We start from the raw sequence: 26,524 nt of genomic DNA, 5'->3' as shown, positions 1-26,524 counted from the left end.
AAAGTTGCTATGGGGTCTCCATTCAACCTTCTCTTCTCCAAGCTGAATAGCCTCAGCTTTTTCCCCAATGATTTCCTTTTATCACTTTCTGGTATTTAGACTGCTAGGAAGCTTGTAAGCTGTCAATTAAGACAAGTATATATGTTTTATTAACATTTTTGAAGTCAATACTGAATACAAAGAAATTCAAAATCCCCAAGTGCTTTGCAATAATATTTTAAAAAAATAATTTTCTTGAATGAGTTACTCGAAGTACCTAATCCTAAGGAAAGCTTGCTTCTCATCGTGGATAGTAATGAAAAATACACAGCACACATAGTATGGTGTTAACTGCGTATATTGAAATGTGCATGTGTTTTTGTTTGTTTGGGGTTTGTTCTTTGTTTCATTTCTTTCTATTTCTATACAAATAAAATATATTTGTAGGAATAAGCCTTGAAAAGTTTACTGTCCTCAGTAGTAGAGAAACAAAACATTAGTCAGCGTACATACTACACTGGGAGATACTGTTGGTTGTTAATTAAGAGGAAAAGAAGCTAGAGACTCCTTAGCTTTTTAAATTCCTTTCCACTTCTGCATACCACTGTCTTTGCTTCCTGACAGAATTTTCGTTTTGGGTCATCTTCTCATGTTCCTGTGACACACTCTTGCACTAATGATAGACCTGTCTTTGGTGTCACTTTTCAGCTACGCTAATCCTGATGTGCTGCAAAGGTTCTTTGGGTAATATCAACAGTTAAAGCCTGAATTGTTTCACCTTGAGTCAAAGTATACTTGAAATCTTGCATGGTAGTATCACTTATGCTTTCATAGAATCATAGAATCATAGAATCGATTGGGTTGGAAAAGACCTCCGAGATCATCGAGTCCAACCCTTTCACTAGCTATGTTTTAATATCTGAGTAAGCCAAACCAAGTTACTAAATGCTTTTGTAATCTGAGCCTGTTTAAACTCGAAATAGTCCTGTTAATCATCTGCATTAATGTTTGTATTGTAACTTGTCCTTGGTCTGTGTGCCACTGAAATGACGGCCCCTTGATAAGGATAAAATTAAGGGTATTTGATAGAATTGTATTTCAGAGGAAGAAACTGCCTGAAAGTAAGCAACCAATTCATTTTTGTGGTAGTTTTTTGCAAAGTAGGGATGATAAATCTAAGGTTGGAATTTTTTAAATGGAGTTAGCTAAACATACAAACCATGTCACTGGCTGCAAAAGTAACTACTGGGCAGAAGTGCAGAACTTGTTGAAAATAAGAAATCCTGCACAGTACACTGGCAAACACATTCTTTTGGCAACTCCTGATTAACATAGCTATAGAGACCAGTTTTGTTAACCAGTGCTACATAATAAAACCAGTCATTTATTGTCTTCTAAAAGATATCCTTAAAATAGAGCTGGTAGCACTTTTAAAAGCATAGCTCTTTAGTAACCAAATCTTACCATTTGAAGGTAAAATGAGTGTGTTCATGAGTGGGTTCCTTAGAGTAAAACTACTTTCCTGACAGGGGAAGTACTTGTGACTTTGTTATTCTACATGAAAAAAAGTGTATATTGTCTTTATATCTGAGGCAGATTATAGAAAACTTCAATGCTGCAAGTTGCAGAATGAAATTTACTTTGATATATTGAAAGGCTTATATTGTATTTTCAGAATAAAAACCATTTTGAGCATTCTTTTCATAAAGCTGAAATATATTCCAGAGAGTTTGAATATTAAGTAGTGAACAAATTTTAGTTAACCAGAAAAAAAATTGCCTTGCTTTAATAAAAATACATCTGATCTAGGCTTGATTATTGTCAAAATCTGCTCCTGGGGATGACTTTTTTTCTTGAATAAAGCATGAACATTTTCATTGCTTAGCTGTGTAAACCTGACTGATGATGAAGAGTGGGTAGCCTGTGGCACAGGGAGGAGTTGCATGTATGAGGTCACTAGTTCTTGATCACAGCTTAAAAATGAATGCATACTGGAATTACCATTTCTGACTCTGATGTTGCAAATAAGTCCATCTTTCTTTATTAGTATGGGTCTGTTCAAACAGAACAGCATACAGAATGAGCACCTATATCCTTATAGAGAAAATTATACTTCTTTGTTGTTCAGTAGAACCTCTGAAAAATTTGGCTTTGGGGAAAAAGATGTTCTGTTTCTGTTTGTTTGTTTGTTTGCCTTTAGCAATTTGAGACATATAGCTTGAAGTTTTAGGCTGAGGACCTTGTGGAGGTGATACCATTAGTAATAAACTTCTTGAGAGGGAAGAGTGTTTTTGGTTGGTCAAGACATGTATAGCGGTGTCACGTATGTCACTTACAAAGGCATAAATTTTATTTTTTTTTTTTTTTTAACTGTGTGGCAGTTTGATTTCAAGACAAATGACTAAAAATGTGATTCCTGTCTTCTACAGTAAGTCAGACTAATTGATCAATTTAATTATTCCTAATTTCTGTTGTATGTCATTTTAATTAAAAAAAAATTTCTGGACTGTAGCATTTGGAGGCTGAAATGTGTGTGGTCTCTTGGATATGCGTTTGAAAGGTACAAATCAAAAGTAAAAACAACTGTTCTTCTCTGTGTGATGTAAAAAACCACAAGAGCTCATTATCCTAGTTCTTCAGTGCTCAGGTAGCTGAGTTAGTATTAAGGAAAAGATTATTCAATTATTGCATTAAATAATCTGAAAAGAAACTGATACAAATGGCACATGGGCAACTATCAAAGCATTCTACATTAAGAATTCCTAGACTTCTGATGACAAGGACCATGTTTTTACAGTTGTGAAATGGAGAGACTCATCCGTGTGATTTTTTTGGACATATATATCTTTCAGATAGTTAGTGATTACCTGACAACTACTAAATATTAAGTTCCTCCTAAAAGGTGACAAAGCATTCACATGTTAAAAGTACTGTCAGTGATATGATTGACCCTGCTGTCTGTGGAGGACAAATCATCTTGACTGCTCTGGATATCCAGATTACAGTTTGGAAGCAACTCATTACTGACAGACATAAGACCATGCAGGTTTTGCAATGAATTATTGTTAGTCAGGTATTCTCAGTGAGGGTGGATACTTACTTCAGAATTTTTGATCCATGACATTATTGACAATGATTAGGAAAAAAAAAAATCTTCATTTTCAGTGTAGTTGTTTTCTGGAACCAGTGTTGTGACAAATTCATATGATGGAGATCCTGGACCTGTACCATATAAACAGTATCTCCATTGCCATACAGCTATAACCACCCAGTGACATGTGCAAAATGAGTCTCTGACATTTTCTGTTGTTACATGCAACTTATTGGCTACATATTGATGTCCTAGCTAAATAAAGTTCAGAAGATAAGATCTTTTAACTGTGAATTGAAGTTTAGAAAAGATTTATGTTGAACCGAGTGCCTAGAATTTAGAAACTGATAAGGCGAGTCACAAGCTCATTTTTTTTCTTTAGGATAAGACTGTTAATTTATTTTCTGTTTATTTATTTAAATGCAGGAGAAAGGCTGATCTTTTAACTGTTTTAGCAGATTTGGGGCTTTTGATTTCCTCTTGTGGGTTTTTTTTTGTTCATGAACAAACACTAAACAAAGAGACTTCTCTTACTATCTTAAGCTCAGATACTGTTGGGGTCTCTTTGCCAGCTCCTGCCCCGTATGTTTACTTTTATGATGTGAACAACTGAGAAGCTTGAAACTTGGCTGTTAACGTAACTAGGCCAGTGTTTCTTCATTAATTGAGTTGAAGAATGGTTTGAATTGGAAGGGACCTTAAAGATCACCTAGTTCCAACCCCCCTGCCTTGGACAGGGACACCTCTCACTAGACCAGGTTGCTCAGAGCACCATCCAACCTGGCCTTGGACTCCTTCAGGCATGGGGCATCCACAATGTCTCTGAGCAGTCTATTGCAGTGCCTCACCACCCTCACAGTAAAGCATTTCTTCCTAATATCTCATCTAAACCTACTCTCAGTTTAAAACCATTCCCCTTTGTCCTATCACTACATGCCCTTGTAAAAAGTCCCTCTTCCAGCTCTCTTAGGTACTCTTTCTTTAGCCTCCTTTGGGTACTGGAAGACTGCTATCAGTTCTCCCCAAAGCCTTCACTTCTCCAGCTGAACAACCCCAGCTCTCTCAGCCTGTCATAGGAGAGCTGCTCCAGCCCTCTGATAATTGCTCTCTTGATCTCTCTTTTGTTTTGGTCTACCCCACTTTCATTCCTGCTTTCTGAGTTTGTTTTCTTTGCATGTTCTGTTACTTTGTGGTGTTCTCAAAATCAAGTTGTGTTGCTGTGGTTAGCATGTGATTATTATTATTAATAATAATATTTCCACCCACTCCTGCCCTCCTGTGTCCCACATACCCTGTAGCAACTAGAGGATAGCAACAAATTGGTATTGATGGTAGTGAATCATTCCCCTTGTTCCACTTAGATGCTCGTTTGGAACTTTAGAACTGAACTGTGTTCAAAAGTAGCATATACAGCCTATGGAAATCTCACCAGTTAGAGGATATAGGGAGGGTGGAGAATATTGAATTATTTGGGGTTTTTTTGGAAGCCACTTCTTCTGAATATTTTTCTTAAATTTCTGTGTTTCTTTTGCATTTTCATTGTATAATCTTTCTTGAAGAATGAACTTCTATGTTAAAAGAATTATCCTGAAAATTCCTGATAACTTATTATAAAATAACCTCTGTTATAAAATATCATTCTCTATTCTTAAAGGAAAAATGAGAGGCTAGTCTTAGTATTTTGCTCTGGTGTATGAAGTAAGCTTATTCTAGAGCTACTGTACAGTGGTTTACCTGATAATATTTGAAAAAATGTTTTCAGGCTTACAGTTCACAGTATCTGTATTAAAAGTGAAGTCACTTTACTGTCACTAACTAATGTGTTCTGCAAAATAAAGCTTTTCAGATGCCAGTGAATAGTCAAGTAGTGGAACAGGTTGCACAGGGAGGTTGTGCAGTTTCTGTCCGTGGAGGTTTTTAAGGCCAGGCTGGATAAAGCTGCGAAACAGCCTGGTCTGACCTCAGAGATGACCTTTCTTTACCAGGAGGTTGGATTGGAAACTCATGAGGTTCTTTTCACCCTGAATTATCCTATGGGTGGATCTATCGTGCGTGTACCCATTCTAGTTCATTTCCATCTGGGATGGATTGCATTGCATTTACTAATGTCTCTTATGTATAGTAGAACCACTAATATAGGCTTCACTGTCTGTAATCTCTACCAGTTGGACTTGTACCTAAAGAGAAATGTTATGCTGCTACTTAAACTATTTTATTTAGTCTTTTTCATCCCTTCTTTTGTCATAGCCCTTCTCGAGACCCATGTCGGTATTGGAGCTCTTCTGTTGGTCTCAGTCTCTATTATGTGTGCTTGGAGATTAACTTGTTTAAACTGAGGATATCTGGCTGGTGTAATAATTGGTGTTTTCTATAGGAGAGCACTCTTGGAAAATCAATTAGCCTGTCCTCCATAGATATTTAAATAAATACTTTGGTTTGGAAGAGACTTCAGGAGGTTTCTAGTCCAACCTTCTGTTCAAAGCAAGGTCAATCCTGAGGCTTTATCCATAAAGTCTTGAAAACCCCTAAGCACCAGTTACTACGCAGCCTCTCTGGACACCTTCCTTACTGCTTGACTAATGGTGAAAAAAGTTTTCTGTATATTCAGTTTAAAGGCTGCTTTTGTTTCAACTTATGTCCAGTGTCTTTTGTCCTCCCACCGTGCCCTGTTGTGAAGATCCCTGCAGCATCTTCTTGATGGCCTTTTGCAGATACTGTGAACTACTTTGTAGATCTCCCCAAAGCTGTCTCTTCTCCAGAGGGAGCAAACCCGGTTCCTTCTCTCTCACCTCCTAAGACAGTTCTCCAGTCTCCTGATCATCTTGTAGCCCTCTGCCAAACTTCAGCTTATCTCCTTCCTGTATTGGCAGCCCAAAACCAGACTGATGGGTAGAGCAGTGTAATTGTTTTATGTGATCTAAAGCCTATATTCCTCCTGTTAATGCAATCAAGGATGATGTTGATGTTCTTTGCTGCCAGGGCTTGCACCTGAATCATCTTTAGCTTGCTGTCCACCAAGATCCCCAGGTCCTCTTTAGCAGAACTTCTCCCCAGCCAGCCATTCTTGAGCTTGTTTTTGTTGCAAGACATTTTTCCTTTCAGGGTCAGGACTTTACATTTGCCCTTGTTGAATTCCATTGAATTAAAAAGCTACTCAAAACCCCAAACAAAAAACAAAGCAAAAAACGCCCACCAAACCTCACTTAGTAGAACTTCCTCTGGCAAAACATTTAGGCATGTACTTGAGTGCTTTCAATATTGAAATGCTTAGATTCTTCTTCAAGTTGAGCATAGCATTCTTCTACCCCTGTGTCTTACCCAACCTTTATGACTGCAAGTACCTTAATGTTTCAGGATTGCTTTGTGTCCTTTGATTTAGGCATACATTGACAAAACACAGTTTGCTTATGTGATAGATTGCCCAGGGGAGAAAGGATGAGGTCCTAATGCTGCAGGACAAGAAATGATTGTAAGTTGTGTAAATTGCACACAGTTTTGCTCCCATTTTGTGCTTCCTCCTTGTTCAGATCACATACCTGTATCAGTCACTTGCAGTGAATGAGTTGTGCTGGATTCTTTTTGTTGATGTGTTTATTGGGAAGAATATTTGCTTTTACTCCTGATTATTGTTAGCTCTATAATACTGTATTTGTGCGGTACAGTGTGTTGACTAGTTAAATTATTCATACTGAGCCTCACATTCTTTGTGTTTTGAATTCTGCTATTGTGATATGAGTCTCTGTGGGATGCCTAAAAAAAAGTCTTAAAAAACGCGCATTGCTTGGGGCAAGTGGAGGCTACTAAACATATCTTGCATTTGTGTAGAAACAAAAAGGTTTATATACGAAACGCCAATTCCAACCACAGAAAGGTCTATTTTTCCCATGGTATCAGAACTCCAAAACATCTGGTATAGTTGGTTAGCAATGGAGATCATATCAATAGCATGGAAATATGGCTGTGTTGATAGTGTGCCATTTATGATGGAAGAAATGCTGAAATACTATTTTGAAAGTAGACTATAATCTCATCTGGCTAAGGATGGTTAACACAACTATTTGTTACTTCAGTGGGGAATTTTTACAGTTAAAATTTAAATTACTAGTTTGAAACTTGGGTAACATAATCTGTTAATTCCGCAAATGTTCTTAGGCCAGTATTAACATAGCAGGAATTTTAAACTGAAGTAAACCAAGTAAGAAAAATCTCAGAAACTCAACATTGATTTTTTTTATGTTAATATTAAATTTAAAGAAACTTTAAATGGCCTTTCTTGCATGTTATGTTCAAGTCTGTTTTGATGCAAACTTGCTACCCATTCTTAAGTAGCTAAACTACCACTTTAGCTGATAATCCCCAGGTCCAGATGCTTGTTCTTGGATTTCCTTTGAAAAACACATGGTTAAAAATGTTTATTGTGCACTCTGGAAAGTCATTAGGTTGGGACTGGTTTGTCCCAGAAGTTCAGAGATCAGAATCTGGAGTTCCTCAAGAAAAACAACCTTCCAGAAGTCTCCTTTCATAAATGGAAGCTGTTCATCTAAGACAGCCACAGCAGTGAGTGGTGGGGAGAGACTACCTATATTATGATAATATGAAGCCTTAATGTTGATTGAAGGAACTCTTGAAAGAGCTGTTGAGTTGTATTCTGTAAGATCTGTAACCATCTGCTCTCTCAGTTCTAGGAATGGAGTTGCTGCCTAGGCTAAGCAATATATAAATACAGAAATGCACTGTTTATTTTTAAGAGCATTATTCCAGACCAGGGGTGGATAGGATGGGTGAGGAAGAAAGTAGTAATGTGAGGGATGCCTGTGTGATGATTAAGCACTCAGCTTTTCAGTTGTCTTTATGTTGTTCCTATCTCCTCCCAGCCCCACACACCCAGTCTTGCAACTGGTGATCTGGCTGACCTGCCCTCTGAAACTTCCTCACTCTTCCTAAAGCAGCTGGTGGCAACCCTTTGTGAAACAAAGAGCAAGGCACTACAAAATGATGGGGAAGTATTAGTTTGGTTGCTGATCTGTTGGAGTAGATTTGTTCTGATGCTTATATGAGAAGTGAGCAAGTGACTCTGGCTACTTGAAATTTTGAGCACTTAATTGACTGAATCAATCCTGTACTTGTCTTTTAACCCCTCATCATGTCCGAATGCCAGATCCTTATATTACCTTGTATTGCAACCAAATGATAATTCAAAATGCCTTCTATAATTTTAAAGAAGTAATGATATATCAGTGTTTATGAGTGGGAAAAGAGCTGCCTTGCTACTGTTTGGAAGTAATAATTTTTCATAAAACGTGAGTAGTCTTGCACAGAACACTTAATCTAATTAGAGGCTCAATCCCAAAATATTTGGGAGGTTATGATCAGCAATTATAAAATAGTAACTCAGACTTTTTTTTAATCTGGGGCTTATATTTCTCTGCTCTATTGTTTGAAAAATTAATGGTGATTTCTGACTGGATTCCTTCTGACAAAAAGTTGCTAGAATTGATCTTTGTCTGTACCACATGATACCTTTCTCTAGATTATTTGTGCTATTATGAAGAGAACTGCAAAGGAAATGAGGAGCTTCCTATGTAATCAACTGGTCAACTGCTGTTTCCCCTATCGGGAATAGTGTTGGCGATTACTCACAGTTGCTGCATTTGCATTGTTGTCCTGAAAGTGGAATAAGGAGCTCTGAAGTAGTAGGACGGAAAGGGAAAATACACTGGCCATGAAATACTGCAGTTACAGAGAGAGTGTGGCTTTTTACTCACATAGTTAAGCTTTCGAGTGCTTCTTTGTTTTAATGACTCTTTGGTGGCACAATGAAATTGTTACCTTGTGCAGGTATAATTGAGCTTTTTTAAACATGTGTAACCCACCCTTTCTCTGGACTGACTTTCTTAATTGTGACTGCTTCTTCAAATCTCGTTTTCTTTTAATAAGTTTGCTTACTTTCCTCCCTTGACTTGTTTTGTTGAAGTGGTGCTGCCGTGGTCTCTGCAGGACTTCAGAGGCCCAGGGCTGTAAAACTGTCAGTATTTGTGTGTGGACAACATCTGAGAAAACATTTGATGTAGTGTTTTGCGGGTCTCTTTGCACCACTAAGTAATTCCTCCACCATTTGTGTCATTCCTGCTTTAGCTGAACCCTTGTCTTTTTGTGCCCAGAACATCAAAAATATTTCGGAGGCTAGTATTAGCAGCTGGTGATTGTAGCTCTAATGTGCTCTGGACTCAATGGCTCCTGACCTTTTGGGGAAAAACGTTATTTACAACAGAAAATAACATTACCTTGGTATTTGATAACTTTAGTTATTTATTTTGTTGCTTTTAGTTGAAACAATAGAAAGCAGTGTTTATTTGTTAGGATTGCTACTCATAGACATTGGTTGCTATGTCCTCCAGTACTAAAGCAAAAATATGACTTAAGTTCTCCTCAGTGAAATTATTTCAATAATTGAATTGGAGTCTGGTTTTATTTTAATAGCCTTTCCTAGGCCTTTTATACTTTCAAATACTGTATTACTTTCATAATGTTTTGTTTGCTCATCCCTAGGCAAATGAAATAGATGTTTAGACAGGGTGATGAAATTCCTGCATTCCCATAGATAACGAGTTTATTCCTATTAGAAGCTGTGTAAGCCAGCCTCTAACATACCGCGGGTTAGTTTGGGTTCTGGATCTGCATAGATGTTCCTTGCTTCTGTAAACTATTGTTATTGGTTTTATTTTGGGTGCCAATAACTACACGAGGGAAAAGCATGAAGGTGAGATTTCATATTTATATCTTAAGCTGGTAAAATGGCTTTCCAGCAGCAAGAGTGTGCTCCCTTCATCCCTTCTTCAGTTGACCAGGTTTGTGGGTTTTTTTTGTTGTTGTGTGTGTGTGTTTTTTTTTTTTTTAATCCTTCCTTTATGCTGGCATTGGGTTTTATGTGACTCCATGGTGAAGTTCTTAGGAAAGCTGGGGGACTGGGATTAATTCTTCTTGGGCTTTTCTCTCTGAACTAGCTCATTAGAGTTCGCTTGTGTTGAAGCAATTGAAGTGACACACAGCTGGAGTGGGGGTAGATAGGGAAAAGGAAGGCCTTTTCAAATGTAGCTGTTAGTAGCCATTGGATTAGCTTAATCTCATACTCTCCCGTGCTGCCACAAGGACACATGGAGTAACTTTTCTCCTGAGGTTATCTTCCAGTAATCAACAATTAGGGACTTTTTGGGGAATTTATTTCTAGGTCTGTGTGAATAGTACATTCTTTGTTCTATTCTAATAATAATTATTAACGTGGAGGATACGAAAAGAAGAAAGTAGAGATTTTCTTGTTAGATTAACCTGTTTAGAGAGCAGGACCTTTTAGTCAACGAACTTGCTTCCAGTCTGGCAAAATAGGCACTATTGTAGGTGGGAGCAAGTGTGGAACCCCTTGGTAGAAAAGGAAGCTGCTGGGTAATTGGAAGGTAAAATACCTCTCCATGAGAAGGGTGCCAGCTCAAGTTCGGAGCACTGAAGTGTATTGTTATGTTAATAGCTGCGTGGTATCCTCTCTTTCAAATCTGAAAGTAAACAGAGTAGCAAGGTAGTAAAAGCAGCAGCAAAGCAATTTGTAGGTTGTGCAGGTAATTTAGGAAGAGATATGTTTATATGCTTAGGACTGGTTTGAGTTTATGTGTTAGAATGGAGGAATTTGTGGTATGAGAATAGTCAAAAGAAAACGTCACAAAGCGGAGAGTGCAAAACCACTATCAGCGTGAAGATACTGTATATGGTGTTACTGCAGAGAAAGACCCTTTCTAACTCGTCAGCAGTTGTTTTTAAATGCAACTAACTGAAGCTGAATGTCATTCACCAAGCACAGTGCTTGATGAAATTGCTGCCAAAGATTATACAACGGGATTAAGTAGGATTTGCAAAGAGAAGGCTATCAACAGATAAATTTTACCAAACTATTAGAACTAATATAAAGATTTTTTCCCAAGTTATTCTGACCTTGGTAGTCCTGTGAACCAACATTACCATAACTAATGGCATTAATAAGCTGCTTCATAGCTTTTAAGAAACAACCCGATTCCTTTAAATGTAAAAATAAACAGGTCATTAAAAATGAGAATTCCTGAAGGAGTTTTGAGTGACTTAAAAACAAATAAAGAACACAACTCTTTTTGAGATGCTCTCCTGTTTGGAAGTTGTAATGTGGACCCTATATTTCTTTTAAATGTTCGAAAAGGTTAGAGTTAATGCTTCTAATGTCTAAAACGGTGTGGCAATTTCATGTGTAAATTTGACTACTTGTTTGGTTTTATCTGTAGTGAGCGAATGTCCTGTTTTTCTGAATGTATGGTAGAAGTAACTAGATGGATGTCTTAGCCTGTGTGTGTGTTCACTCTAGATGAAGCCACATATAAGCACTGTGGTTGTGTGTCTTTGACTATGACAGAGGTCTTCTCATTAGATTTCATTCCACAGTGCAGATTTTCAGTTTGGTTTTTGTTTCAGAACTATTATTGTAGATGTTGATTATTCCATAGACTGAAGCGTGGTTGTTTTGTGCTTAGAAAGGAAAGGGGAAGGTATGTATTTCAGGTAGGGAGGAGAATAATAGTTTAAAAAGAAGTCCTTCACCCTACTTCCATAGAATTTGTTACAACAAAATTGCATTTAGGGATGCATTTTGAAATTATATTATTACTTCAAACCTGCTAGACTAACCTAACTTACTTGGAAAAAAACTTTTTGAAATCCAGTGAAAAGTTGGATTTGGATCAGAATGTATGGATTTGATCAATAATGTATTAATTTAATAATAAGAGACTGAATTCCAGGACAGTTCAACAATAATTGTGCAACTGAACGAATTTAAATGTTGCATATTAGTGTCTTTTGATGTAGTAAAATAGGTAAGGTTAATGAAACTGGCAACAACCCAGTCAATTCCTGTGTTATCACAGTGCTTTTTGGCAAGATCTTGACCTGCTGTAAAACTTTTAGCAGTGTCAGTTTTGCAGTGAGCTCTTGCCAAGTGCTGTAAATAAGAGAACACAAATTGAGAGGGGTTGTTGGTTTGGGGCCCCATTCTTCCTGAATTTACATGCACAGTAATCCCTTGTCAGCCTGCCCATTTCTGCCACAGCATCCTCTTACATTTTGTTTGGTTGTATAATTCTTCATATCCATAGCTACCCTAAGGTCTCCCAGAAAAGAGTAAATACTTTACTCCTTTTAAAATGTTTTAAGTGGGTCCACCCTGCCTCAGAGGATAGAGCAGGCCATTTGGGAACTGGGTGTAGTCAAGAATAGGTTTTGTGTTAATTTGAGGTCTAAGTACATTTTGGTCTTGTGCTGGTTTTTGATTTTTATTTTTTTCCCCTCGTTGTTGTTGTTTGGCTTTGAGGTATTTCTTTTTTGTAAAGTCTTCAGGTTTTTTTCATGCAGGTTCCGGGCTGCAGTTTGTCTACTCCAGGAGAATCAGGTGCTCGTTTCCTATTAGGCTTGTTAGCATTCCTGCTGTAAACTCCTGACTAATTAGCCTGGTTGCCAAAGCTCCTGCATGCAGAGTATCAGATAGCAGCTCGAGTTTTTCTAGTTCAGTCCGTGTAGCTGGGTGTCTTAACCCTGTATGGTGCAGAGTCCAGCTCATCCCACAGGAGTGAGAAATTAATGTAGCACAATCAAGTTTATAGTTGCAGAGTAGAAGTTGGCTCAGTCTCTTCTGGCCGTGTCAGCATAAATATATGACATGACCTGTTGTTGCATTATGTAAAAATGACCCTGTTTTTTCTGGTTTCTTTTGACGCCCTGTTGCATCCAGACTGAAACCTGATACTGAAATAGCAAAATGCTGAAAGCAAATGAAGATTAATACTTTTTCAAGTGAATGTCAGGTGGTTGGAGTTGGTTTCTGAGCTGCTCTGTGTAGTCACTGGTGTCAGCCTATTGCTGGGTACCAGCTTGACAAATTCGGGTTTTAATTGATCTCTTGATTCTTCAAGTGAACCTTCAACCCGTGTTGGGAATGTGAATTTGTGGTCAGTAAGTGGTCAGAGATAAGGCATTGGATTTAGTTTGTACAATGTAGTGTATGTACTTCTGGACACTGGAGAATTCATGTGGGAGGGAAATGTTAGGAATAATTTTATTTTATGCCACCTATAATAAAACCGTGATCAGCTTTGAGAAGACAGCCACAAGAAAATAGGCTTCACGAGTTTGTTTGCTGGTGAAAGTGATTTTTTTGGTAATGCAGCTTTCTGCTGTAAGTAGATTTACAGTTGTTAGTTTTCACTCAAGAAGATACCTCTTTCAACTTTTATTAGTTCCACATATTAATTTGAAAACTAGTGGTATCATCATTTTTTATGGATTTAAGATTATTTCTAACAAGTTCCTCTATCAGAGTTTTATTATAGGGTAAAAAATGCAATCTTTTTAAGTTGTAGAGAAATTATCATGTAACTTCAGAATCCAACAACTCCTGCAGGATTTCTGTTATAGAAATGCCCTTAAGATTACAGTATTCTAAACTTTCATTTTGTGACTATAAAAAAATTACTTTTTCTAAGTGCCATATGTTTTGGAATAAGTCTTTAAAATATTTGAGAGATTTACCATTCCTGTAACAAGCTACAATTACCACTTAGCTCATCAGGACTGTCGGTCTCTGCTAGGCTGCTACATTTCTGCTGCCTTCTTTGGTCTGGCTCTTGTCTGACCTGTGCAAAGACTTCACAGCATGCCAAGCTAACGCAGCCTAAGACAAAAAAAAAAAAAGTGCCTGCTGGCTTACAGTGCTGGAGTCAGGTATGTGCTGATGCTAGTGCAGAAGTGGGAATAAAGGGTCTAGTTTGACAGATTGTTGTTTCATGGGTCCTTCAGGTTAATACAAGGTGCTAGCAGAAGGACAGTTTCCTCCACACTGAATGGAGGGAGGGGAAGTATCTTCTGAGTTAACCTGATTCATACTACTGTACAGCTGCAGGATGCTGGTGCCTGGCATAAGAGAGGAGATGGGAATGAGTATGTCAGTATGAGGAAGTGCTTTCTGCAGCACTAGTTTCTGTTGCTTTAAAGGGACAGTGTGTCTACACTTCTAATGTTAAAATGCGTAAGAGCATTTTGTGGCCTGATTGATGCCTGAAGATGCTTTAAATACAGGGATTGCAGCTCTGCAGGTTGGCGAGTAACAATGCCAATGAAAAGTCAGACTTTCAGTCTCTGAACTTTCATTCTCCCTCTTCAATTTTCCTGTTGTATTTTGGTTTGAGGTGGATGTAGTAACCTGTTTCTTTTCTTCCAAATGGGACTGTTCAGAAGGAACAGCCTTCAACACAGTAAATAGTATGGAGAACTTTAATTTATTTCAGTGATTTTTTTTAATACGTATTCGAAAATTGTTATAGGGGATCATCTGTACTTCTAATTCTTCTCCTCTTCTGGAGTTGCTCAGAAGCATTTGGCTCTTAGTTCCGCAACAGTAACAGGTTGTAGATTAAGAGTAGAAAGGTAAGCAATACTTTATTGAGGCCCATTACTATTTGTTGTTCTTCCTCTTGCTTTTAAATATGTTATGACTAATTCAAAGGAGGCTTTGTTTTGGTTTCAACTGGCTCCTTACCTAGTTTCAAATATGATTGAACTCTGCCTGAACCTCTGTTTTGTTGTTGGAGACTTTCAGGGTATTTTGATATACCAAATGTGTGTCAATTATGTCACCTCCTTCAAACAATTTTCCCAGTAATAACAACTTTGTTAACAAACTTTTTTGGGGTATATTTTCTTTTGGAGTATCCTTTGTGAGTATCTGCTGCCAGATCCTCTGTATTAGGGTCACTAACGATACCAACATTGCTGGAGTTTATAAAGGGTGGTGTGCTTTAACCCTGGGGTATGATTTAACCTCCTGTAGCTTTATTTGTTGTATTTTGAATTTAATCAGTCTAATGAATGATTACAAAGTTATGGAAGTGTAGGTAGTGCTTATTGTTTAAAGCATTTTTGGTTTGATTTTTTTCAGTTAAGTGCAGTAGGTTTCACTTTGCACAAAGAACAAATCTATGTGGTCTCTGGTTGGTTGTGCAAATGATGCTGTCCACTGCAGTTTAACAAAGCACACCCTGCAGGTGGCAGGCAGCAGCTGTGTGTTGCAAGTACTGTGCAGATTTTGCTGATCACTCACTATAGCTTTGAAAATTCGAGTTAGAAATGAATGGCTGTAATGCTTTTGAGGAATGCCCTCGGTGAATTTTTTTTTTTAAATTTTTAATGGTAGCTGCTTCTGGAGTCATAAATCTTGTGTGAAGACACTTCATGTTGCTTGTATAAAAATGTCTTTTGTAGAAGCTTATGAAAACTTCAGTGTGTTCGATGGCTGCACCATAGAGCCAGGTGGCTTTGGTAAGAGACTATTCTGAAAACAACTTTTTTGTTTTATTTTAAAGTTGGAAGGAAATGCTTTGCTTCATCTACCTGATGTAGATGGGTCTCTTGTGAAATTTTGTTTTTTGATCTGTGAGGTATAAGTCAGCAGGAAATATTCAAGATTACAGATTCAAGATTACATATGTTTCATCCCAAGAATTATTATATTTATCAGTCTTGCTGTTGAGAGCAGATAGGTGATGGGCAGAAGGGACAATGCATATAAAGTATACAGTAAAATATTTATATCTGTGATAATTTGACATTCACATGGGCATTCAAGCTGTATTTATGAAAGTTAATCCTTTTTTAGAGTATGTGTTAGTTATAGACTTGAATTTTGGCCTTAGGTTTAAGATTTTGTATAGTATTTGCCATATACTGCAGTGGGTTTTGCATTGACTTTGCTTCATTACATTTATATTGTGAAAATGTTTGTAGTACCTTTTGGGTTTTGATCTCGAGGTTTTGTTTTGTACTGTAGTGAGGCTGGTTCCTAAGATGTCGTTTTCCTTAGGAAAATAAAGAGGGAGTTTCACTCAGTTACAATCTTTGTGTTGTGAGTTATTGGTAATTTTCTCTGACAGAAAGCTCAGCTGTTGGTCCTGCTTCTGTGAAGATTAGTGTCTGTAAATTGTTGTGGCAGAATGAGTCATTCTGTAGTGGAAAGTCTTTGTTGATCCAGGTGTCAAAGGTTTGAAAGGGGAAATAAAGCTGATGGAAATTATTTTTTTTATAGGAGCTGTTTTTTCATCTGTATTGTTTTTCCTCTCTTCTTTTAGAACCATTTAAGGTAGTCTATCTTTAGTCATGAAGCTGCACTTTTTGAAGGTATCTGAAGAACTGTAGCTTAGCAAGAATGCTGTTTTTATTTGTGACATTGGAAAACAGGTTATAAAATATAAACAGTTACCAAGATTTTTTGAAAACTATTTGGAATTTCTTTTTAATAGGATCGCCTATCCTTTAGTTTCAAGTTGAGGATTCTTTTCTGGAAATGAATGCTAGAAACCTGACCATCATGTAATTTCAGCGTTTACTCCTTTGGTGATTTAAGTGGGTTTTAAAATCTTATAGGATTTTTTTTTTAATATCCTTGTATTCATTAGAATTCCACAGATTTGTTGCATACATGTGGCTTTTGGAGTGGCAAAGGAAGCAATTCCATTTTACTGTGTCGACTGACAACAGCTCAGATACAAAGGCATTATATGAATGTTTCAGAATATCCTGCAGTGATTGTACTGTTGCTGTGCTGACCTGTTATATCAATTTTGTGACCTGAATTCATTTGAAAGCAACTGGTATGGGCTTTAATTCTAATATTTGCACTGTGGATTGGTTTTATTGTTATTTATATTCTATTAACAAAACTCCTGAGTAACAAGTACGTGTACCTGAATAGTAATTGCAGCTTAGTTAGGAGTTGTCTTTAGATTTTTGCCTGCAGAATTTGAATGTGGCAGGAAGAAAGATGTGACGTTCTTAATGCTGGGTTTTGGTATTTTCTAGATGCAGTCATGCGGAATGCGCTTGCAAGGCAACCAGTGTTATCAATGCAGCTATGAGAGATCAGAGATAGCCTCTTGGAGGGGGTACACTTGAGGATTTCTGAAAGCAAACTTGTGTATTCTCTACTACTCCAGAGACTGAATAGTTTACAGAATGGATACTGTGTAATATGCTTAAGTATTGAAGTATATAGTGCTTTGTGATTGATACAGGTGGGATAGCAATTTAAAAGCCTATGAGTAGTCTTTTCTTGGCTTGTGGGAATAGTAATTTTCATTTCATTCGTTGCCGTGCCTTACATATTGTGGTAATACACTCTCATTATCTCCTCTGACATTTTAAAGGAGGTGTTTCCTTTCTCCTATGTGAGCAGGGCTGTGGATTGTGGCTCCTGGATACTACTGCTTTGTTTGCAGAAGCTTCTCTGATTCTTCAGGAAGTCCAGGTTTCCCTGCTACAAATCCCATTGTGTCACATTGCAGGCTTTTTCCAAACTTCCTTTACAGCACAGTCTTTTTATCTCCTTCTACTTGTTTTTCATATTCCTTCTTGACTATGATATTCTTGTGTGTAAAGAGTGGGATGATTGGCAGAAAGAGAGGTTTGGAAAAGATTGTGTTTTGTTGGGATTTTTAAGTAACCAAAGTATTAAACACTTTTGTCTTCTGTAATTATGAATGCTTTTTGTATGTGCATGTAACCAGTCTTCATAATTGGAGAGCTTGAGTCGCTCTTCTCTGCATCTCTTACCTATTTGTGCTTCTCTATAACATAGCTTCACATGAGCAACCTTGATTATTACTGATTACTGCTCTAAAGTACTTGAGAGTAAGTAACAGGAGCTGGATTTAAAGATCAAACAATTGGTTTGAACCAACTGGTTTTGAAGCAGTCGCTGACTTTATGCAAAAATTGGTAACTAGGTATTTGAACTGCTTTTGTAAACTCTTTTTCTTTGCGCCTAATGAAAAGGGGGTGCAGCTTACTTTTGTTTGTAAACCCAAGAAACAATACTTAACTGGCAATTATTATTTAAGTTGAAACCTTCTTTTTGGTAGGATATACTTTTGGAAACTACTGTAAGTTCTTTTCTTTTGATAGTGATTAAAATGAATAATTAGGCTTTGTATTTAAGGAAAATGGCCTTTAGGATTTTAAAGGCCTAAAAAGCTGACTTTTGTTAGGTGCTCTTTAAAATATATCTTGCAGTCTAGATGATCAGAATTAAAATTTTGTGAAAATTAACTGTACTCGTGTAGCTGAAGACTGATCTATATCCTCACATAAGGAACTATGAACTTGCACACCTAAAATACCTAATGTGTGGTCAGATGAGAGAGCTAAAATAGCTTATGATGTATTTAAACTCCTGAGAGCAATTTGAGTGTTCATAGACTTCAGTAATTAGTCACTCTTGAAATTCAGAAAACATTTTAATTTCTTTTTGATAACTTATAAATGGCAGTTCTTATCTTTAGAGAAAGATGGTTTTAAGAGATTTGTAAATGTTTTGAGGGTATTTCTTTGCTTACAAGAATGTGTTAGGCAATAATAGATACTTCTGTATCTATTTGGTTTAGGACAGGTGATTTTTATTATTTTGCCTCTTCTCTTGACAGAAGTTCATGTTATCAACTACGGTGAACCTACCTAGTAGCACTCTTGACAAAGACATTCAGGAGTAAATGAGTTGGAGGATCAAATATACCTCTGAAAAATAAAACACTTTAATTCAGAATTAGAGTGGAGAGTGCTGTGGTGCCTACCTTGTTGTCTGGGTGTGAGTGGTGGCATTGGTTTCTGCGTGGTTGGTATTCATCTGCTAAGTACATGGTCAGAAAGTTAAATGTGGCTTGAACTGCAGCTATACAAACACACACACACGAGATGTCTAATAATAACAATGAAGACTAAAAGGTGTGGGGTTTTTTTTGTTTTTGTAGTCTCCTGCTTTCCTGATTTTTCTGAAATGTGAAACCAATTACTTCCTTGTCACTAAACACTTTTATTTAAATACTGTGATATTCTAGCAGTGCCCATAGGTACAGCTTGGAACATAATAGAAATGAAACATGAAACTAAAGAGAGTTTTATATGGGGAAGTGGTAGAACATTCTGATGCAGTTGTGCAGTCTTTTTTTTTTTTTTTGTAATAGGAAACTTTGGGAAAAGTGTGGGGGGGAAGAAAAGCGGGACGTGGGCTGTGGGGAAAACAGCTTGAGAAGCTGCCATAGAAGAGGGTGTGGAGAAAGGGACAGTGGTCAATGCATTCAGTTGTTTTCATACCTAGATTGTCAAAACAATGGAACAAAACTCAAATGCTGATTCTTCAGAACACATTATTTCTTTTAGAAAAGGAAAACAAAACTTCCTTCATACAAACGTTGCATCTTGAGAATTTAAAATGCAGTTTTGTCTCCTCTGCCTTGTTAGTGTCCAGAAGTAGAAATAAGTTGTAATAGTAAAACATTGAATAATAATAATAATTAAAACTCCTATGGTAGTTTAGAAAGCTTCTTGAATTGCTTTCTACATCTTCTCTAAAAGAATCTATGTTCCCTTGCTCTTCAATCTCTGCTGTGTTGTTAAAACAACTGTAGGATTAAAAGCATGCCTCATGGGCAGTGGAATGTGTTCTCAACAAAATAATCTCCTCTCCTTAAAAAAAATAAATTGGAAAAATCAAATGGAATCTTATCCTTCAGCACTACCTTGAGGTGATGGTGGAGAAAACCTTGTGTAAAGGGAAATAAATGTTATAAAATGGGATATGATTGTGCTTCATGATACTTCTGTAAAAACCAAATGTGTTGTTGTCTTTCACAGTAATCAAACATGTGGATCAAAACCTTAAGTTTGTTATAAAAATACCTTGGCTGTTGTGTGAAACATCATGGTTAAGGAGCTTTAACAGAAGAGGCAACCCTCTAACTGAGTCCGAAAAAGTGTGTGGGATGTGGCTCAGAACGTTCCCTGCGAGAATGCTCTCTGTACTAGAGATATGCTTAAATTCATTTTTCTTGCAGGAACTACACAATTTCCCAGCCCAGTGGGAAATGCAGGATACCTGCCCTGGGAAAGCTTGTCAAAGCTGATGGGGCAAGTAGTAGCGAAGTACTTACTGACAGCTGAGAATTAAGATGCTGTGCTGGAGGTACAGACCAAAAGCATGCCAGCTATCAAGGAAAGTGTGAAAGGAAGTTACTGTGGCTGAACATCAGGCAAAGATAGGTACTAGAAAGCTGAAGTAGTACCCATGTGAGGAAAATTGTCAAGATATAAAGTCTGACAAGTAAAATATAAAAGCATAAGATAGAACAAAAGAATTTGAGCAATACTTTCAAATGCTTTCAGCATTTGTTGAGAATTTAGAGAACAAATGGATAACATGAAAACAAGTTACTAGAACTAGACAGTGTTCATCAATAACTATAGGAAGTGAACATGAAGTAGTTTTGCTAAGTGGTATGTAGTGATTCTGTTAGCTGGACACCTTCAGGTGACTGGATGTAAGTGCAGTGTGAGACCAATATTAAAAAGGATGTTTACTTGGGATGTCTGTGTGAGTAGAAACTACATTAACTTGAAGAATTCACAGATACACGTGTAGAATTCATGGACATGTGGTAATTTTAATAGGTTGTGGAAAGGTGACAGAACTTTGAAAGGAAGTTGTACCTCAGACCTTTTGGAAGTCACTGAAGGAATTAGCAAGAATACATGTAAGGAAGCTCCAATTTGCTATGGTAGGTAGGATTTCCAGAAGTCATATAATAGCCTTTTGCTTGAGAGGGGTAATTCCCTGTATGGATGATTAGTTAATAATTAGATATAGGTAATTAAAGGCAAGAAATGAAGTGAATAGGATGCTTTTCAGAGGTGAGTAGTAGCTGTTACAAAAATGTTTAGGGTTGAAGAATTGAGACCCACCTTTGTATAATTGCGGTTTTGTTCAGAGTGTATGTGGGGGTGGGAATTAGCTGAAGTGAGAAGTGTGGAAACTGTAACTCCTTGCAGGAAGGAACACTAGTTTGGGAGTACAATAGATAGTTCTGTGGGAACACACCAGTGCAGGCTCCAAAAGATTAATTCTGCAAGTTGTGAGGATAACAGAATGAAACACAGTCAGCCATTGTTTAGGTCTGTGGTGCGTTTGCACTGGACTCTATTGTATTGGTGTAGACTTGGGAGTATCCTGGGAAGAACAGTGCTTACTTCTGCATATATCTAGGAGAAACAGGTCTTTGTCTTAGTATAGATTGTAAGTCTTTGACTTTTTAATTTTTTTTAAATATTCTTTTTCTTTTCTTCTTGTGAAGGTTTTCTGAATGAGAGATTAGCTTCAATAAATATTTTGGATTCTTTGCTGCTCAGAGAAATGTTGTGATGTGTGTTGGGGTCAAATGGTAGTGCTGGAAGGGGCTGTGCTTAGCATGAAATCTGTCACTGTGCTGGACACCTGAGGATTTGTCCCTTTCAAAGCCTTTGAAAGGCTTCACTTCCAGCTACCTGAGGGTGTCCCAGTAATGGAGTCATTACGTTTCAAAGCTTTTGAAATTTATCTATTTAAAGGGGAAGACAGAAGCAATTATTATTAAATTGTAGAGTAAACTTGGCAAAGTCAACTAGAGAGTTGAATATCCTTGATTCCCCTTGAGTGCAGGGCCCCATGAGTGCTGGGATTTATGCAAGGGGCAAGAGTTGGCCAGGTGGAGTCCACTGGGGGACTGAAATTTGAATTTGGAGTTGGTGTTCGGATCAGCAATGGAGCAGACAGTATCCTCCTGCAGTTTGGTAGGCTGCAGAGTGAAGCAGAGGGCTCTGATGGCTGAGGAAAATACTTGACAGATTGTCATTGCAGTGATAATGTAGCCACCTGGTTGACAGCTGCAGCCCTTTTCTTTACCGTGTATTTTCTTCCCTCCCAGAGTGTTTAGGGAGCTGTACCGAAGACTAACCTTTCTGAAAACATAAAATGCAAACAAATCAAATTATTTAACTTCTTGAAGAGGTTGTTTCTGGGACAAACAGATGACAGCATGAGAGAGGAATGCATGAAGGGATGGAAAGAGGAGAGAAAAGATGATTCTTTGACTCCTGTGACATTAAGCTGTTCTCTTTGAGACACACTGATGTTCCTTGAGCATAACACTCTTATAGACTTGGGATACAGAGGCCTGCCTGCTATCAGGAACAAAACAGTCTTCAAGATGTTTAAGAAAAAAAGTTTTTATTGATTCTCCTGACAATAGCTGAGATTTGAATACCTAAAAATTCGAGTTCTCAGTATTTCCTGTAAAAAAGAGTACTTAATTTGTTTTTGCATGATATTCTTTTGTTTTCAAGTTTATAGTGTCCTAGTTGTTAATTTTATTGTCATGAAAATTTTGAAAACCAGTCTGATATTTGAATGTCTTATATTTTCATAATATTTTTGGAACTAATTAATAATAAAAGAACTCTGAACCTTATAATTGCTAGCCAGCACTCAGATTTCGTATTTTTATTTCTTTACAGGATCTGGAGTTTCATGGAGTAATGAGATTCTACTTTCAAGACAAAGCAGCTGGAAATTTTGCAACAAAATGTATCCGTGTCTCTAGTACTGCCACAACTCAAGATGTGATAGAAACTCTTGCAGAGAAGTTTCGACCAGACATGCGAATGTTGTCATCTCCTAAATATTCGCTTTATGAAGTGCATGTCAGCGGCGGTTAGTATTTATTCATGGAGTCCTTCCTGCATCCTCACCTCTGTCCTGTCTACCCCTAGCCAAAATATCTTTAGGTTTGCCCTCAGCTTCTGAACCACATAAGACTTGAGTGTTTTGTCCCTAAGTACATTGCTACTAATTGTTTTTTGAAGGGGTGGTATTTAAAAACATAATTACGCATATCAGGCCTGCAGTTTATGTAAATTTTGATTATGACCTATTAAATGCTGTGCATGACATCCTGTTTATTTGTTGACATTTGTGAGAGAGTTGCTATTTTTAGGACTAGCATGTAAAGACTAAATTTTTATTAAGAGACTAGGAATGTTAAATTGGAGCAGTTAAGAGTATATCCTCTGTTCTTTGAAGTTGTGGGCCTTTGATAGGTAGCCTTATAATGCATGTTCTTTTACTGCTAAATTGGGGGAAGTTCAATTTAGTAGAAATTAAAACTTAGTTTGAAGCTACTGTGTTTCTTAAACAGATCCTTTAATGTTACCTGTGAAGAACTTGGATATCAAAATAGCTTTTGGTACTGCTACCATTTGTCTCCTTCAGGCTGGAAGGTGATAATGTGTGTGGTGGAGACAGAAATAGGAGAAAATAGCTTTTATTTGTGCTTTTTCCTTTTTGTACTTCAGAAGCTTACACAAATGATTGAATTACCTTAAATTCTCCATTTGGAAGACTGAAAATAATTTAAGATCCAGAATGGAAATTTATTGGGATACATTTAAGTTTTAATGATCTATGAATGATGACTTGGTGTGAATTATATGGGATTAGGGAAAAGTTTTTGTGTCATCGCTGGTTTAAACAATGATTAGTATGTGGTTTTTTTCTGCTTTAGGTTTCTTTAAAAATCTGTTAGCACTGTACCTGTAGTCAAAATGAAATAGTTTGCTTTGCAGAGCAAGTTCCTGATGTTTAAAATATGATTGAGGCATGAGAGGTGCCTCAATCAGTAGGAGTGTTTCTTACTAAATAAAAGTAACTGCAAAGACATTATTGTTTTGCTATGCCTAAGTACTGTCTCCTACTTCTCAAAGGGAGATCAAATGGCAAAACTTGGTTAAGTTTTTAACCACTCTTTCAGATTTTTTCCATATACTTAAAATAGATGTAATGCACTAAGTGAAATTTTGTTTTGTATATGTGCATAATGGTTTTTTTTTTTGGGAGGGAGGGGGTTGGGGAGGTTTTTTGTTTGTTTTTAATTTTCTAGTCTCATTTATTTTTGTGCAGTCTTTTTGGAATATTATTTCTCAGACCCCAATCAGACTGCAGTCTAAGTAAATTTAAAATAAAGAAAATTAGTATTTGGAAGTCTCATGGAGTTCTAAAGTTTGAAACATTGTAACTCTAGATCTAACTTCTCTTCCTGAGTGATAATCCTTTTCCCACACTTAGTTCTGACAAAGGAGTTACACATGACTACTTTATGGGGGCTGTTAGCTTACGTAAACGGACAGAATATACTTAAGCTGGTTGCTAGAAAGGGGACATGTATTTCTACCTTCCCTTCCCAGGCTTTCTTTCTGTCCCTATACTTAACAAAATAACATCCACTGATGTGTACTGTGAAGTAAAGCTTTTGAGTTTTTAAGGGCTTAACTTATTTCTAAATATCCTTGCTCTTGAGATACCAAGTAACTGCTAATGCTTTTTGGGTTTTTTTGAAGAAGAAAGAAGATTAGATGTAGATGAGAAGCCTCTTGTTGTACAATTAAACTGGAACAAAGACGATCGAGAGGGAAGGTTTGTCCTCAAGAATGAAAACGATACACTTCCTCCAAAGGTGAGTCTTTACAGAGCATGCTAGTGGTAATGGCAGTTTTGAAATGTGTGGGACTTGCTTATATAGCAAAACGTAATTTCTACTTTTTAATTCCTGAAAACAACTGCTGCTGACAACCTTTAGTATGAGGAGTAAATATTTTTAAATACTTAAAATGCATCTTTGCAACACAGCATTTTTGTGATCTTTCAGATGGCTTGTGATGCTGTGATCCATGAATTGGAGCATGTAATGCCCAGGGAACTTAGACACTTAAACTTTAAAATTTTCTCAAATAGGATATGATGCCTATCCTGCCTCTTGCAAAGCCTTTAAAGGGGGAGGCCAGAGGGAGTTAAATAACTAAAAATTGTTACCTCCCTAGGTAACAATCTGTTTCTTGAAAAAACTGATGGGAGACTGTTTCCTTTTGTGGATGATTTTGTTGTTGTTGTTTGTAGGGAGGTTTTTTGTTTGTTGGATTTTTTTTCTCTTCCAAATGGAAGACCTACCAACATCAGCCATACAAAAGTTTCCTTTGATATTAGTAATTTAAACAATAAATTAGATCAGACTTTGGCTTCTGAAGTCATGTAATTATATATATTTTAGGTAGCTTGAATGCTTATAGCTATGGAAAACATGCTGTTCAGTGTGGGCTATCTTAAGGCAAGTTTTTCATCTTGGGCTGAGCACTAAATCTGTTGCTCTTGAAATTAGAGCTTGTTAATTTTAAAAGTGCTTTGGGTACATGAGCTTGTACTAGATTTTTGGCTACAGGATACGTTCGTGTTACTAGTGGGGAGTTAATGATGTCTTGCACGACACGTACCAATGTTGCTATTCCTATTCATTGAATTAAATGGTCTTCAGTCTTCCTTCTCTGTGTTCTTCACTTCCTGATAGAAGCAGGAAAATTTATGTCTTCTTTCTCTCGTGCTCTTTAATGTACTCTGTCTACAAAAGGCAAATGAGCCAAGGATTACAGGTATCTTGTCTATGCAAGGAACAGGAATTAGAGAACACTGGAAAGACAACTCAGAAAAACATACCATAGGGGAAAAGTCCTCTGTAATATTTTTCCTTCTGCAGTTTATTCTGATGTGGCATTCCGACACAGGTGTCTTGAAAGCAGATTAATCACAGTGTTGTTATGAAGTATTTTTACTGGGAGGCAGAAATATGTTTTACAGCCTTCAGTTAATCTTTTGAGACCAAATAGATAGCAGGCATTATTCAAGTAAAATTCTGCTGCTGCTTTACTTTCTCGAGTAGAATCAGTTCATACCTGCTTTGGAACATGATGTTGTATTTGCCTTCTCTATGTTATTCTCAAGAGTATTAGTCCCATCACTGTGTAATGGAGTACTGTTGCCTGGGGTATTGTTTCTGTGTTTGTGATAATACGTCTTAATCAGATTCTTCTGGGAAGTTAAAACCAATACTAACTTTTCATTGGACTAAAATTGATGAAAGTTGTCTTAAACTCATTTATTTCAGAAAGCTCAGAGTAATGGCCCTGAAAAGCAAGAAAAGGAGGGAGTAATTCAGAATTTCAAGCGAACTCTTTCGAAAAAGGAAAAAAAAGAGAAGAAGAGGCGTGAAAAAGAGGCATTGCGGCAAGCATCAGATAAAGATGATAGACTTCTTCATGGGGATGATATGTAAGTGGTTTAAACTTATATTTTTAAAATTAAATTGTAGTTGTATTTAAGTGCATTAGCAAAAGAAAAAGCACAAGTTGCAAGCACATGCTAACTCAGCTTCCATGTGCTTTGCAGTATTGTAAATCATAATAAGGTTAGGGGTAAAATGTAGAGTTTCTTTAATGCCTTTCTCCCCGCCCCATCTTTAAGAGGTAGAAGGCCTCTTCTTTCTTTGAAAACTAGCAACTATCAATATTTAAATTGGTTATTTATTTCACGTGAACATGGGTACATGAACAGTGTTAACCCTGGCAAAAGTGAAATTCACATAGAAACCATCTTCTGATAACTTAACTGAGGCTCCTATGTGTATGGATCCTACTGGCCTTCTATCCTTTGTG

The 26,524-nt window shown here is 37.1% G+C and overlaps 1 protein-coding gene across 21 annotated transcripts in view; it reads left to right on the top strand.

The window, feature by feature from the left end:
- Positions 1-26,524, top strand: part of AFDN (afadin, adherens junction formation factor) — a 124,098-nt gene that overhangs the window by 13,136 nt on the left and 84,438 nt on the right. For 13 of the 21 annotated variants that reach the window (XM_051811113.1, XM_051811109.1, XM_051811110.1 and 10 more), the window contains exons 2-4: positions 22,505-22,700; positions 24,383-24,498; positions 25,978-26,141. In XM_051811113.1, the coding sequence (XP_051667073.1) occupies positions 22,505-22,700; positions 24,383-24,498; positions 25,978-26,141 (476 nt within the window). The remainder of the gene's footprint in view (positions 1-22,504; positions 22,701-24,382; positions 24,499-25,977; positions 26,142-26,524) is intronic. The other 8 variants (XM_051811115.1, XM_051811114.1, XM_051811108.1 and 5 more) reach the window with 1 other exon arrangement.

Source organism: Manacus candei, unplaced genomic scaffold (assembly GCF_025592945.1).
Source record: "Manacus candei isolate 608988 ecotype Guabito, Panama unplaced genomic scaffold, ASM2559294v1 h1tg000081l, whole genome shotgun sequence".
NCBI lineage: Eukaryota > Metazoa > Chordata > Aves > Passeriformes > Pipridae > Manacus > Manacus candei.
The sequence above is the reverse complement of the archived record's forward strand: the minus strand, read 5'-3'. Positions and strand labels throughout refer to the sequence as shown.